This window comes from Mastigoproctus giganteus, chromosome 3, assembly GCF_048544385.1.
Source record: "Mastigoproctus giganteus isolate SK-2022 chromosome 3, ASM4854438v1, whole genome shotgun sequence".
In the NCBI taxonomy this organism is placed as follows: Eukaryota; Metazoa; Arthropoda; class Arachnida; order Uropygi; family Thelyphonidae; genus Mastigoproctus; species Mastigoproctus giganteus.
The window spans coordinates 168,511,373-168,528,642 of NC_143577.1; the positions used below are offsets into that span (position 1 = coordinate 168,511,373).

General features: G+C 37.6%; 1 protein-coding gene across 1 annotated transcript in view; it reads right to left on the reverse strand.

Moving 5' to 3' along the window:
* Positions 1-17,270, reverse strand: part of LOC150088401 (alpha-soluble NSF attachment protein-like) — a 236,215-nt gene that overhangs the window by 3,125 nt on the left and 215,820 nt on the right. The window contains exon 9 of the mRNA XM_090369491.1: positions 4,653-4,721. Within this exon, the coding sequence (XP_090225617.1) occupies positions 4,653-4,721 (69 nt within the window). The remainder of the gene's footprint in view (positions 1-4,652; positions 4,722-17,270) is intronic.

Below are 17,270 nucleotides of genomic sequence, written 5' to 3' on the forward strand. Positions count from 1 at the left end.
TGGAAAAACTACATCATTAAAAACGCAATAGAAAGCATTGATAGTTCTTGGAAAGAAGTCACTAAGAAATGCTTAAATGGAGTTTGGCGCAAAATATGGCCAGAAGTTGTACTAGAAGAAGAAAATAACATCCAAGAATTAGAAATTAAGTTATCCAGATGGCTCAATCAAATAGGTTTCGAAAATGTCGATGAAGAGGGTGTTAGAAATTTATTGAATGCAGAAGATGATGGTTTTTCAGTGGAAGATTTAGAAAACCTTGTTAGCAACGAAGACAAAGATAATGAAGGCGAAGTTAAAGAAGTACCTGCCGAAAAAGTGTTAACAACCAAAGATTTAAAAAGGTGCTTAAATGATCTTGAAAACGTTTTAAATTTTTTTAGTGAAAATGATCCTGATTTAGGAAGAAGTGTTATAGTTAAGCGATCAGTGTTAAATGCAATAACTCCGTATAAGCAATTGTTAAATGAAAGAGAAAAAAAGCATAAACAATCAACTTTAACCTCATATTTTAAAATGTGATTTCACTTTGTATGTAAGTTGACTGTTTATTTAATAAAACTTTTCTTTGTTCGAAAAAAAGCTTTTCATTTTCTTTACGTAGGAACGTATCCCTATTCTGGCCATAGTATTTTTACCTCTGAAAACGAAGTTTCGCTTAACGAAGTAATTTCGTGGAACGCATCCTATTCGTTAATCGAGGTATGCCTGTAGTACTACAGAAAGGGTTATGCTGTTGAAGGCTGATTACAAGAAAACACTGTCTAAGGGAGAGAAAAAGTGAGGGCAAGGAGTTTTTCAAGTACATGAATACAGAAAAGAACAAATTACTTCATATGGATACAGTGAAGATGTGGATAACCCAGCTAGTTGCCAATGAACTATACAGGTACTTGACAAATTTTTTATAGATGAAAGACCCTTCACAGAGAGGAGAAACTGTGTTAGTGCAGCTGAAAACTATGTAATTAGTTATAGTGAAACAGAAGAATGCCTACTAGAAAAGTTTTTGAACCTGTATGCCAGTAATGCCTCTGGAATTGATTGCGTATGCCCAGTAATTGAGGGTGGTGGAGAGAGAGAGAGAGAGAGAAGGCATTGAACCATTAAGTTTTTTTAGTTATGAAGACATCACTAGACTCAAGAGGTTCCTTTGAATAAGTGCCAATGTTTCACCAATCCAAGTAACTACAGATCAGGCAAACTTCAGCAGTAGGAGAAATCAAGAAATTGATGATTAAAAATGCAATAGGATATCTCAATAGAAATCGTATTCTGAAGCAAACACAGCAACAGTTTTGTAAGTGGAATACAGTAAACCCCCACTATTCGCAGTCGCTGATTTAATATAAAATGAAACCTAAAAAAAATGTGAATTTTAAAGCGTCGTGAACATTTTCCACCATAAAAAAACATGGGCGTGGCTAAAATTATCTTCACCAGTCAAAACAGCGCTCGGTGTGTGTGTGTGTGTGGGGGGGGGGGGATCACAAAATCACGAGCATAGATGTTTCTCGCTAATCCTTGTTCAATGTGTTATGCTCTTGTCATGAAGGTTTCGTTGTTTGCTTTTAATTTATATGCTTATAAATTGAATAAATTTATATGCTACAAAAGTGATAAATCTACCGTTTTGCAATGTAAAACAGACTTTTTCGAGTGTGTTAGTGGAAGAAAGTGACTTTATTGTGGACAAGTTCTTTCTAACCCGTATAAAAATATGGCTACGAATAACAAGGGAAACGTGAAAAGATCAAAGAAGGTGATGACATTAGCGAATAAAATTGAGTTATTAGATAAAATTTCTAATGGTGAAAGTGTCTCCTCAGTGGCAAAACATTATAAAATCAATGAGTCAACGATACGATCAATCAAGAAATAATCCGACGTTAGTGTCCATGAAAACGTGCTAATTGCTTCAAAAATTTGCTCTGTAACTCGTGATGTTAAATTAGAAAAAATGGGAAAAGCTTTAAATCTGTGGATAGAAGACCAAACTCAAAATAAAATTCCGTTAAGTTCACTCATCATTCATGAAAAGGCAAAACTTCCTTTATGAACACTAGCGAAACTGGTGATAGCACTGGCGGGATAAGTTTTTTTAGCTAGCAAAGGCACTGGTTTGAAAGATCTGTTTGAAATTTCTAATAAATATTACATTTAATATTAAATTGTTTCTTATTTTCATTTCGATGCCATATGCTTGCATTTCACTATGTACTTCTATGTACATAGTCATATTATACATACACAGACAAAATTTTAGACTAGTTTTTCTTATATATTTCATACTTTGGAACAGAACCCCTTTATTACTATGGGAGCCATAACTCAGTATTTGTGTTTTCGGTATTCGCGGCATTTCTCAGGAACGTAACCCCCGCGAATAGAGGAGGGGGTTACTGTATCTTGTTTAACTTATCTGGTTAGCTATTATGAAGGCTTGTGAGTTGGATGTAGTAAATAATTTTACATTATTTATATGTAATTTAGCAAAAATTTGATTCTGTCCCACATATACATGAACCAGTATTCTGTTCCAGTATAAACATGAACATGTTGGCATAAGAGGTGGGATCATCACAACAAGGTCCTGGGCACTAAACCCTAAAGGATTAGTGCCCAAGACCGCTGTTGTGATGTCAAATTTGCAGGTGATAACAAGAGTGAGAGAGTAGTTAATGACCAGTACTCCTTCAGAGCAACTTGAATAGATTGCAGGGATGGTCAGAATGGTGGCAGGTATGTTTTAATGAAAAGTTTTTCACTTGGGGAAATAGCAATCCCAAAATAACTTATTCAGTAGGAGGAGGAGTCAAGTAGGGGGTTTACTATCCAGGCAGTTAGACAGGTGGAAATGATGGCCCATGATGTCCTAATGATTTATAGTGCATATGCATGTAGAGATAAGATCATAATCATACTGTATAGAGCAATGGTGAGAATGCACTTGGAATACTGTGCTTTTTGTTTAAGTATGGAGACCACGCCTAAAGAAAGATATCAAGGTTCAGAAATGGTGAAATGCTTGGTTAAATTTACAAAAGCATGGCTTTAACAGGAAATATTTTGAATATGCGAGTAGAGTTTTGTAACTGAACACCTTAGAAGGGATAGTAAAATGAATCAAAGGCCATTTTTCTTTTAGCCAAAAAGTTATAAATTTCTGGAATAAGTTAACACTATGAGTAGTTGCAGCTGACAGCTGGGAAAATTCAAAGGTCAGCTAGATCAGCATCTGTGATGAATAATCTAAGGTGTTAAGGTGTCACTGTTTCCCCCCCCCTAATTATTTATTTTGCTGGTGCAGCAAAGGTCTAGGGCTTCCATATGGCAAATACTAATATGCATTATCTGTTCAACTTTACAGAGTATCCACAGTCAAAGACGTCAGCAAGAACTATATACAATTAAAAATTATAATTACAATAACTGAAATAGCAACATAAAATATAGCTTAACTCATTTATGTTCTTATTGTATATTGTGAACTGGATCCACTTTTTATATAACAGTTAAAAGAAATCAATTTTAAAAAACTCCTAATAACTGCTTACTAAAATTAACAAAGAAGTCCAGGTCCAGCTGATTAGCTATTCTCATAACCCTATTAAAAATTAGTAATGCAAGAAATTGGTTTCAGATTTGTCTAAATGGGTGAGCTTTACAATTTGTTCTTCGGAGTTTAACTATTTTTGAAAAAAAATTCAGTCCAAGTTTTTTCATTGATTTTTCAAATACATGCAAATCTATGGCATGCAGCAGAGGTATTGGATTTGTTCAATAAGAAATCTGTTGTTTGGTTCATAGGAATTCCAGATGGAATCCCTATGAACTCCAGATGGAATCCTCAGTGAAAGGAAATAGTCATTTTTTTTTTTACTAAGAATTTTATATTATTAAGGTTCCAGCAGATTCTTTTAATTAATCCAAGCTGTCTGCTGGCTTGTTTACAAATTGCATTAATATGATTTTTGAAACTTCCAGTCAGTCAAATATTTTTAATGTTTGAAAATATTTTATAGTACATTTTGCAAGATTAAGCAGCAGGTCATTATTTATTGTTCATATTTGTAATGTTTACAAATATTCATTCAGCAACAGGCTTTCTCTGAAAGGTACTGTAGATTTTTATATCGTCAGCATATGTTAGGTACAGTCTAAGCTCTATATAATGACCCCATAGGGGAATGAGAAAAACGGTTGTTATATTGGAAGGACATTATTACTTAATTTTTATTACCATACTTAATTAGTATCCTCAAGTTAGTGAAAGAATTAAAGATTGCATAGGTTACACAAAACACAGGATGTTTTGTTTAACATGCACCATGTATTTATTTTTGACCTTGGAAGGTTTTATCCAGAGAAACCTGCCCCCCCCTCTCTTTTTCATATATATTTCCTGAATTTTCAAGATACTTATGTCCAAAATTGATATAAAGTTTGGGGTAAAGTTTACTTGAAATATTTTCAAGTAACATACAGATTTCATAGGTTACTTGTTCATTGGTATTATGCTGCATTTATTTCGAAAAGAAAAACTTTGAACCATTAATCATAATTTTTTATATAATTAAGTTGTATAAAAGCAAAATAATTTTTTAGTAATATTTTACAAACTGTTCCAACTTGTAAGTCATCTAATTTACCTGTAGTAATTTCCATTCCCTAGAATCCTGTAAAGAAGGGCATAGTTCTTCATACTTCTTTAAAGCATGCTGTAAGAGTTGGAGGAAAACCTTCACCTTTTAATTTTATATATACATAACTAATTAAGAATTAAAGCAGACTACGATAACATAATAATAAACTATATATACAGAATCTCAAAAGGATTTAACAACAGAATAATGGGTGGAGCATTAATTAAAAATTGCATAATAAAGAAAGAGGACCACAGCATTTCATGAAGGGTAAAAAAATGTTTGCGGTTGCAGTCAAGGCAGGGATAGGTGGGTCGGAAAACTGCTAGCTTTGTGGGGGTATATACAGACTATTAGTTTAACTAGAGCTACAGGCAGAGGTGAAAGTGATTCTTGTATTGCTACTACTGGTACATGTAGCAGCCTACAAAGCTGTTGCATGTACCATGAAACAAATAAACACATGGGCTGTGTTAGGATAACTAAAAGCAAGGACACTTTGCACGTAAACTAATGCTAGGGGCATCAGAAATAAATCTGATGAAAGTGGAGTACTGATTAAGTTGTCAAATGCAGACATTAGCATTAGTAGAGGCATATGATGCAAGAAAGCAAGCTTATAACACTGATGAGCCAGAACATTATGACCATCTACCTAATATGGTGTTGGTCCTCCATGTGCAGCCAAAACAGCTCGTACCGGGCGAGGCATGGACGTTACAAGATTTCTAAATGTGTCGTGTGGTGTCTGGTACCAACACGTAACCAGCAGATCCTTTAACTCCCGTAAGATCTCTGGTTGAGATGCCGCAAATCAGAGTTGCTATTCCAACACAAACCACAGATGCTCGATGGGATGATGTCTGGGGAATTTGGTGGCCAGGGCAATACCTTGAAGTCTTCCTCGTGTTCCGCAAATGAGTCTTGAACAGTCTGGGAGGAGTGGCATGGTGCATTATCCTGCTTAACAGACGGGAAGACCGTTGCCATGAAGGGGTGTAGTTGGCCAGCAATGATGTTTAGGTAGGTGGTAGACATCAGAGTGCCCGGCACGTGAATGACTGGACCCAGGGTATCCCAGCAGAACATCACTCAAAGCATGACACCACCATGACTAGCTTGTTTTGGTCCCACAGTGCATCTGGTGCCATCACTTCCCCAGGTAGACAACGCACATGTACCTGGCCATCCACATGGTGCAACAGGAAACGTGATTCAACGGACCAGACTACCTTCTTCCAATCACTCAAGGTCCAGTTTCGATGCTCACGTGCCCATTATAGGCACTATCGCCAGTGAACCGTGGTTATCATGGGCTCTCGGAGCGGTCCCAGCTACGCATTTTCAGCAGGATTTGATGTACTGTGTGTTGTGACACATTACACCCATCACCAGCATTCAAATTACCGGCGAGTTGCCCTTCTGTTGCCATGTACCATCCGGGAGAGTCTTCAACCCAGGTAGTATGAATGCATCGTTTATTCATATCTCATATTGTGATCACCTTCACAACGAGTTACATGGTATTGCACTGCTTTGAATAAGTAACACTTCACCAGTGGAGAAGACCGATGTTATTTATTCTCGGCAGATACTACCACCACCCACACGGCACAGTTTCGAAGCTTTGTTGGCTTACTCACTGGGTGGGCAGGTACCCTGTCTTCTCCACTGGTGAAGCATTACTTATTCAAAGCAGAGCAATATCTTGGCAACTCATTATGAAGGTGATCACAATATGAGGTATTAATAAATGATGCATTCATACTACCTGGGTAATAGAAATAATGGAAGTGCCATACCCATGCATAAACAACCTCTTTCATACTCTTAGACATTCAGTCAAGAAATATTTTTTGATTAAACCATGCACACCATCAAGTATCTCTCATATTGTGGTGTTATACTTCATAACTGGGTTGTCACTATTGCAACAATAGAGTACCTGCCCACCCACTGATGAATAATCCAACAAGCTTCGAAACGGTGCCATCTGGGTGGTGGTGGTGGTATCCGCCGAGAATAAGTAACATTAGTCTTCTTCACTGGTGAAGTGTTACTTATTCAAATTCATATCACAATATGATATGAATAAACGATGCATTCGTATGATGGAAGGGCCGTACCCATGCATAAACAACCTCTTTTATTTATAGCATTATGCATGGGGAAAACCACCTTTAATATACATCTTTTCACTTAACATCCAGCCTCGATGAAACCAATTAGGATGCAAATTGAGAGATATGCAAAAATTATTCACGACAGAAGTTAATTTTCAGATTAAGTGCTGAAGTTACCAACTGTTGTACTTTCTAGTACAGTAGTCTGGCAATCAGCGACAAAAACATTGTGACAGGAATGGAACAGAGTTCTCATCATATACTTCTAACAATAAAACAACGACCAGAAACAGAATACACATTCTACTGAATGCATGAACATAACATACGATCATAAGTTAGGCTGTTTCATGCTTACCATGCAGTAGTTAAGTAGTTGCAATTTTAAAGTAATGCAAGCAGACATTGTATTTTGCATTATAAGCTATTACTATATACACTTCATGCCCCACAAAGAATATATATAAAAAAAAAGCTTATTATTCTATTAAACAAATTAAATTAATTTAAACAAGTTAAATTCTATTAAACAAGCTTATTAAACAAAACCATATTATTCTATATTTCTGTACTTCATTTTATGTCTTTTATCAGGCTATATGAACACTCAGAATGATCCAATAATCCCCAAGTACCAAAATTGAGACTATACCCATATTGTATACATAATGGCAATAGTTATTTTAATATAATTACACAATCAAAATGTTTATGATGCAATTTCTTTCACATGGAAACCTGTCACATAAGAAACCCTCAGAAAACTAAAAAAATTGCTTGTTGATCATATTAAAATAACTTTTGTCATTAAGATCATGATACTATTATGAGAGCAATTTTCTATAAAATATTTATGTTTTTTTCTTATGTGATTGGCTACCACAAAAGAAAAATAATGGAATCTGTGAAGAAACCATAAATCTTATCATAATGAAATTTTGTCATCATTAGGCTCAAGGAAATTTGTTTATGGCACCTCAGGTAAACAAATTTCCTCGCTGCATGAAATTTACATAAATTGCATACTTTAAGCAAAGTAAATTAGATGTAGGAGAGGACTTGTTATATCCAGATGAAAAAGCATTTCGGGTTATGGCAGGCCAGGACCTCATGACTATATGAAAGGGTTTAAATCTGTAATCAGTTCCAATACAAAAAACTCCCAATTATACAGCGTAATAGTGGCAAGAGAAATCACAGGAAACAAAAAAAAAAAAAAAAAAAAAAACCAAGGAAAATCCGATATGATTTTATTTTTGACACAAAAGCACTAGCTTTATTATTAAAAAAAAAACACCTCTTTTTTTCTCCTTTTATGGGATTTTTCCCATCCCCACGACAGGTACTGGTACCGAGTGCACTGGGTAGTCAGTTATGTCTAGTTACTATTATTACTGTTGGTCGAGGAATTCACTTACTATCTTACAGGTGTTTGGGATCACGGTTTTCCGGAAATTCCATGTAAGTGTTCTCTGCGAGACCAATAACTATTAGGTTTTTTTGTAGGCTCTTTGGCATCATGCCAGTGGTTGAATCAGTGATCAGGATGGTGATTACTTGTTCCATATGCCACATTTCTTTGACTTCCTGTCTTAGGTTTGTGTATTTTGTAGGTGTTCTGGAGATTGCTGGAGTTGGGCATCCCTATGTCAATGGGGTAGGTAGCCCTTTGCTTCTTGTTGATGAAGGTTATGTCTGGTCTGTGGTGTGGGATTGTCTTGTCTACTATTATGGTATGGTCCCAGTTAGTGTTTGTGAGTAGAGGTCTCTTATATAGCCTGAGGGTCATACTTGTAATATAGTACACTTTCTTTGATCAACTGATGTTTTTCAGCTAGCTTTTGCTATATTATCCTGGCAAACTGGTCATGTTTATGAGTGTACTCCATCTGGGTGATCACCCTGCTTTCCGCGGTGATGTGCTGATTGTTTCTGGGGCCACATGGCATTAACAACATGTGTTATTTGTCACTCTGGGGTCCTTGGCAATGTATTTCCTGTAGTTGATTACATGGTCTTGAACAGTGAGCACAAATCCTTTAGTCTCAGTGAAGAGCTTCCCATTCATGAGCCAAGCATTGGAAGAAATTTTATCTATGTAGTCTTGATGCAGGCCATTGTAGTGTCTACCACTGAGTACCTTCTACACCCATTTTTCTGTCTGTGTGAGTGTGGTCTCCTTGTTAAGGTTGAGTATTGTGTGCTGTTTGTCTTTCTTATGGCTTTGTAGATTGGTGCTGTTTTCCTGAAAGTAATCCTACAGGTTCTTAATTGCCACTTGTTCAATGAGGTCAGTCAGTCCCTCCCTCCCGGGCTATGGTCAGTCTCTCGATGGCCGACTTTGGGTGGTGTTGGCAGCTCTTCGTCACCATTATCCTAGTTGATCTTGTAATCTCTTCCAGCTCAGTGTTGATCCACTCTAGGATCCCAAAGGAATATGTTAGTACTGGGACTGCATAAGTGTTTATGGCATTTCTTGATCAAGTGAGTCTTGATCTCCTTTTGTTCTAACTGGTGATTCTGTATCAACCCTGGATATTTGTAGGTATCTCCCTCTGTCATGGTTTCAGTCCCATCACCGGTCTTGAGCTGGTAGTTTCATCAAACTGGATATCCTTGATGCAAGCCATGGGTCTTGTCCTGATGTCAGTACTGAACTCTATAGAGTAATCCGGAGTAGCTGTTGGAGTCAATCCTCGGTTGCAGCATAAAGTTTGATGTCATCCATGTACATTAGGTGAGAGAGGATGTACAAGTTTCTTCCTCTTTTCTTTTAGGATAGTGCCCTCTGGTTGAGGGTCCATTGCCTTCCTTTTCCTCTTGTCGGCTCTCTGGTTTCATCATATATACAGTTTGTTTTCCTCTGGGCACTATTCCTGTAATGGCAAAGTCTCGTGTGCTGGTGTTATTGTCTTTTTGAGAATGTTTTTCACTTTTCTGATCACCTGCTTAATTCTGTTACCTTGTTGGTACTGGATCAGTTGGCCTATCTTCACTCTTACCTCTTCTGCTGTAGCCTCCTTTCTCTGGCTGGTGGTTCCTTATCTTTGTGTTTTGGTGTCTGTTGATCTCCGGTTTCTCTTCCGTTCATCCTGGTACCTGCTACAGAGGCACAGTAAATGGCTGTGCAGATGGTGTCTAGTGTTACTTCGTTCTTGTTGAAGTAATCTGGTATTACTTGCCAAACGATGTGATCTGTCACTGCCACAAGATTCTATTGGGTCTTACTTCGGTAAGTGTGAGTCTTCTTCCATTTTTCTATTCTGGATATTGTGATATAGTCTGTTTCCACTTCGGCTGCACTTTGGTATATCTCCTCCAAGTTCTGGTTTGGTTCCTCACATCCTGCTTGATTTTTTACAAGATTGCAGGAGCTATCAGGTCCTTCATGACAATGGTATGTTTCTGGTCTAGTATTAACTGTTCGGTGACTTGAACAGTTGGAAACCATTCCAACCACTTAGTGTGTAATTTTGTCCTGTACACTGTCATGTCCATCTCTAGCTTTGTTACTTCATAGTATGCTTACATGATGAACGAATTAACTTCAATGCTCCATTTCACGCATTGGCTTCTTCTTTCTACCTTCCCTCCTGGTTGATCACTAGCATAATTAACCAGGAAGCACTTCCAGTTGGTTGAGCTGGGTGATCTTGCCCTTCACTTGTGGTCACCATACAGGAGCAGTGCCAACTGCTCCACTGTCTGACTTTTCGAACCGACCACTCTGCCACACTCAAACGCAGTATGATCAATATTTCTACTTCTCCATTTCACCTAGTTTTGGAGGTGGACCTGTTTAACTTTGTCTTTTAAATCCAGTGGTGGGTAATAGTTATTGGTAGCGACACCAGATAAAGCCACTTTCCGCCTTGGGTGAGGAGAGATCTCACGAAGTGACTTTGGCAACCCCCCTCACATCAGGTCCATGATATTGGTGGTGTGCCATCATGACTACTGGGCTAATCATGCACCTTATTATTATTTATTTGATGAGGGGTAACCCCCCATCAAAGAAATAATGCAGTACGATTGATGGCTTTGGAGGTTGTGATGGTGAGATCCAATCTTCCTTACATTTTGAGGGTACAGCTCTAAAACAGTGTTCACAGGCCGGCCACTAGATAGTCCACCGGACCAAACCTATTGATAACTTTCAAGGAGGCTTCCGAATCAGCTAGTGTATATGCAGAGGGCAATGTCGAAGCCATGTTATGTGAAGGAGCTGGGTATAGTCTTGCCATGTGTGTGCCATATCCAAATATTTCATTACTACATATTGCCACATTTTCCTACTTCCAAATACACCGTGAATTGACAAACTAATAGAACAAACTTATCTGCAAAAAGATCTAAATCTTCCAAAAACTTCCTCATTCATTTCACAAATATATATGGTCTCAGTTCTAATCTCAACTATTTCCATTTACAGTCTGCCAAACTCTCATGTACCTTTTCTGACATAATCCCAGTTATCTGTTGATTCAACATACTGCTGGTCTCAGTTGTCCGAACTATTCACCGTATGATTCCTTTTGCTTCAGTGGTGTTACTTGTGCATATGTCTGTTCTGATATTCCCTGTCAGCAAATTAGTAATTTGTAAACATCCTCTTTTCAATCTTCTCTGGTTTAATCTTCATTTTGTGAGAAGTTTCAAGAAATTTTGTGAATGTTAGAAGTTTCAATCTTCTCACATTCATCTGTTGTCTCTATCATTCTCCCAACTCCACTATCACTTGGAACTCTTTCTTTGACTTCCTCCAGTCCAACTTTCCTAACAGTGAGGTAATCTTCCTTGGTGATTTTAATGTTCACAACTTCAGCTGGCCTCCGTTTTCTAGTCACACTGACCCAGCTGGTTGAGACGCTGTGGCTTTTGCAATTACTAATGACCTCACACAGATTGCTCATTTACCTACTAGAATACCAGACAATCCTAACCTGCAGCCAACACATTGATCTTTTTCTCACAAACAACCCTTCTAGGTACATGATCAAGGTGAGTGGTCTGCTAGGCACCTCAGATCACAATTTGGTGATGGTCTATTTCTCTTGTAGTCCCACTCTCAACCGCTTGTTGTCTGGCATTATAAGAATGCAAAATGGGATGATCTGTGATGTCAAAATTTGCTCAGATAGCGTCAGTGAAATTATTCTTATAGGGATGAAATCCTTTATTCCACACTCCATCTTAAAATCTTGTTCTTTATCTAAATCCCAGTTTTCCAATAAATGTAGTAAGGCTGTTCAAGAGAAGAATGTTGCAATCATAACTGGCTTGTATCCATATCTCCAGGTTCATTTTCTGTCCACACCAAAGCTTGCAACAAGTGTAAAGCAGTTATTAATCAGTCCAAACTAGATCTTGAACAGGCTAAGAGAAGAAAACTTGTTTCTTGTCCAAATGGTAGTCAAGCATTGGCAAATTAATAGAACACACTATGAAACAATCTAAACCTCCTAAAAACTTCCTCATTCATTTCACAAATATACGTGGTCTGACCTGCCAGCATCCTATTTTTCTTCCAACTCGCGTATTGATGACATTGGTAAACCACCTCCTACCATTCCCAATACGCCGTATTCAATGCCTCCTGTGGTCTTCCGTCAAAAGAAAGTCAGGAGGATTTTGAACATCTTGATGCTAAGAAAGTTCCAGGTCCTGATGGTATTTCTCCACTTCTCAAAACTTGTGCTCCTTAACTTACTCCTGTTCTGCACCACCTTTTTTCACTTTCTTATTCCAATTTTTTCCCTTCTGCTTGGAAATTTGCTCATATCTAGCCAGTTCCTAAAAAGGGTGACAAATCCCTCCCATCAAATTATTGTCCCACTGCACATACTTCTGCTCTTTCTAAAGAAATGGTAAAATCAATTAATCACCAACTCTTAAACTACATAGAAACCTTCATCTGATCAGTGATCGCCAGTATAGATTCTGTCAGTGTTGATACATTGGAGATATTCTGGCTTATGTTACCTATCTATGGACAAATTCATGGAAAACTGAAACTCAAGCAGTTGCTCTTGACATTTCAAAGGCTTCTGATCATGCTTGGCATAAAAGTCATATAAATAAGCTGCCATCTTTTGATTTGCTATCTGCTTTTTGTAATTGGGTATCCAGTTTTCTCTCTGACCATTCACTGTGAGTGATGGTAGATGGCTTTTTATCTTCTAACTTCTCCACTAATGCTGGTGTTCCCCAAGGTTTGATCCTTTCTTCCATTCTTTTCCTCTTGAATGATCTTCTTCCATTGACCAGAAATGGACATGATTTAGATATCATAGTTTTGCTGATGATAGCATATTACATTCCACTTTCCAGTTTGAGAAACCATTTCCCACACAAAAAGGTTCGAATTCTTGAATCACATCATCAATCCACTTCAGGATGAAGGCCTTTCCAGCAACTTTCCAGTTCCTTCTGTTTTGTGCAATGGCCATCCATTTACTGCCCATGAACTCTTGAATTTCATCTGTCCATCTGCATTGTCGTCTTCTTTTAGCTCCAGCTGGGTACAATTCTGATATATTCTTAGTCCATCTGTCATCATGCCTTTGAGCTGTATTCTGCCCAAGTCCATTTCAGTTCTTTAGTTTTAATAAAAATGTCCTTTACTTGAGTTTTTTTGACAAGTGCCTAAGTTCCATAAGTCCTGGTGGGAAGTGTACACTGGTTCATTATTTTATGTTTCAGACAAATTGGGATATTGCTCCTGAGTATGTGACTATATATCCTGAATGCTATCCATCCAAAATTTTTTCTTCTCTTGACTTCCAGCCATTTATCATTATTACAGCTAATGACTTGTCCAAGGTAAGTATATGAATCCACCTTTTCGATTTCTGCTTTTTCAATGCTTATATCCCTTTCTGTGGCATACTTGTTCACCATTACTTTTTTTTTTTTTTTTTTTCAACTATATTCATCTTTAGTCTGAAATCCTTACTAACTCTGCATAACTATTTAAGATTTCCCTCTAATTCTTCAGGATCATGGCTTGTGATCACATCATCATCTGCAAATCGTAAATGGTTTAGGTACTCTCCAATCACATTGACTCCTTTCTGCTACCAGTGCGGTCTTCTGAAAGTTTCAAGGGCAGCAAACAACTTTGGAGATGTTGTCTCCATGTCGAACTCCTTTCTCAATTTTAAATTTCCTACTATCTCTGTCTAGTCTAACAAGGATGGTGTTCTCATATATTTTCTTCAAAATCATGAAGTAAATGGATGCCTATGCCTTGTCTTTCCAGTGATCAAAATATTGCTTTATGTTGTATAGAGTCAAATGCCACTCATAATGATGTTTTCTATTCATTTGCTTTCTTTATTCTGTGATATTACGTGAAAGTGATCTGTAGTTGACAATCCTGTCCTAAACCCAGATTGCTCTTTCGGTTGATTCTCATCAAGTATTCTTTTTAATCTGTTAGTGATGATCCTTGTGAACAACTTGTAGGTATGGGACAATAAGCTAATTGGTCTATAATTTCCAATTTATCTCCTCTCTTATGCAGCAAAATTGTGACTGCATTATTCCACTCCTTAGGTGCGGAATAATGCAATCACGACTTTCCTGAAGAGTCTTGCCAGTTTCTGTGTTATTTCTCTTCCTTCTAATTTTAACAACTCTACAGTAGCTTCACCTTTGCCTGGGACTTTTTGTTTCTTCATTTTCTTCCTTCTCGAATAACCACTACAATTGCTTAATGCTAATCTCCAAGTAATTCTCCAGTTGGGCAAAGATAACTTTGTTGATTTCGATCCTTCTAAAACTCAGTCCTGTCTTATATCTCACAAAAAGAATTCCTCTACTTCCATGCTTACCTTTGACGACACAATCATTTCTAGGCAAGATCATATATCTCTACGGGGAATTACTCTGACTTCTAATCTCTCTTAGCATAAGCACATTACTAATATTGCTTCCTCTGCATCTAAAAAACTAGGTTTTCTCTTTCATCTCTGCATTACTTTTTTTTCAAACAGCTGTTCACTCTGAACAAATTGCAAATGTGCCCAACCATGGAATATTGTTCCTACATCTGGCATGGTGCCCTGAAATGCAGCTACTTATGTAGCTACTTAACACATTTGCTGTCTTTATGCATATAAACATAAAACAGCAGTAGGAGTGATGTGCCACAATGCATATGTGTTGAAAATGCACCCAAGTAGTAGTAGTGGCACATGATGCAAGAAAGCAAGCTTATGCAACATCAGCTTATGCTGACGTTGCATATTATTTTATCAGCTTATGCAACATCAGCATAAGCTGATGTTGCATAAGCTCATAAAATAATCCCCTCTAAATATTTGTCCAGTTCCTCCTTAAATTTATTTAACCTATCAACTTCCACAACGACAGATGGAAGTTTATTCCAGCAATTAACCACCCGCTGGCTAAAGGCAAATTTCCGCACATCTATTCTACATCTGTCCTTCCTCAATTTCAATTTATGCCCCCTTAGGTTCATAATCTGAACAAGTGGAAGAATCCCATCAGAATTCAGCATGCTCAAGACTTATACACCTCAATCAGATCACCTTGCAGGTGCCTAGTCTCCAGCTGTGGCAATTTGCAGAACTTAAGCCTCTAATGGTAAGAGGATCTCTTCATTCCCCTCACCAATCTTGTTGCCCTTCTCTGTACATGCTCAAGCAAATCTACATCCTTCCTAAAATAAGGCCTCCAAACTTGCACACAGTACTCATGGCGTGGTCTGACCACTGCTTTATACAAAGGGACAATCACCTCCTTTTCCCTGCTAGCTAAATTCCTGCATATCATTGACAACACCCCATGACCTGCTCTGGCAGCCTTTCTGCATTGCTCAGAAAACTTCATATCTGACTACACAATTACTCCCAGGTCTTTTTCATTTTCTACCTCCTTAAGTGTAGCACCACACAGTTTGTATGTTTCTCTGGAGTTACTTCTACCCATATGCAGTACTTTGCATTTTTCAATGTTAAACTTCAGTTGCCACTTCTCAGCCCATCTGCCCAAATTTTCTAGATCCTGTTGCAGTAACACACTGCCATTACTGTCATTAACAACACTGCCAACCTTTGTATCATCTGCAAACTTTGATACTAAGCCTGATATACGTTCATCAATATCACTGATAAATATACAAAACAGTGGACCCAACACCGAACCCTGTGTGACTCCACTAATAACATTAGTCCCTGAAGAGCAGCACCCATTTATTACCGCCCTCTGTCTTCTCCCACTCAACCATCCTTTTATCCATTGTAGCAACTTACCCTTAATACCATTTTGCTCCAATTTGTACAGTAGTCTTCCATGCGCAACAGTGTCAAAAGCTTTCCTGAAATCCAGGTATATGATATCAAAATTATTTTTTGCATCCAGTTCCTTTGTAACCACATCATAATAACCAATCAAATTTGTCAGACAAGACTTTCCCTTAACAAACCCATGCTGTGTCTGAATTATTGCTGCAGTCTTGTCTATATGATCCTGCAATGCATCTTTAACCAGTGACTCCATTATTTTACCTGGAACAGAAGTTAAACTTACTGGTCTGTAATATCTCGCCCTTCGATCCCCCTTTGTGAATTGGGGACATATTTGCACATCTCCAGTCCATGAGGACCTCCCTTGAGTCCAAGGATGCTCTCATAATTATGGCTAAGGGTTTGCTTAGTTGCTTTGCCGCCTCCTTTAATATGACTGGATAGATCCCATCCACCCAGGTGCCTTTCTTATGTTTAACTTCAACAATTTCTCCTCCATTTTGTTCTCATTTATTACAAAATCATAAAGCACACTGTTACAATTTGTTAACCTTGTGGCATTTTCAAACCTTAACTCCTCATGTGTGAATGTAGATGCAAAATACTCATTCAGTTTGTTTGCTATCTGAGCAGGATCATCAACAGTTGAACCATCGATATCAAGTGGACCAATCAAATTCATCCCCTTCCTTTTAGAGTTTATATAAGTAAAGAAATTCTTGCTGTTTTTCTTAGCATCCTTTGGCAAAGATTTCTCGTAATCTGCCTTCACCTGCCTAACTTACTTTGTGACATGATTACAGACTAGCTTATATATATCATAGGCTTCTGTGTCACCTGATAATTTATATGCATCCCATGCATTTTTCTTCTCTGCCACAAGTCTCATTAGTTCATTTGACAACCATTTAGGCCTAAACCTTGAACAATATTTCTTAATAGGTATGAAACATTTAGTTTCATACCTATTAAGAAATATTAATTCCTTGAATGCTTCCCACTTAGAATTTGCTGTTGTTAACATCATCAGTTGGTCCCACTGTACAGAATTTAAAAACTGTCTGAGATCACTATAGTCATCTTTACGGAAGCAAAAACCGCCTTTACCCCCAATGGTAATTATATATTTAACTAAATCCGACATCAGTACACTGTGATCACTGCCACCTAATGGTTCCTTTATCTGCAAATTCTTAATACACGAATGGTCACTGCTGATAACCAGATCA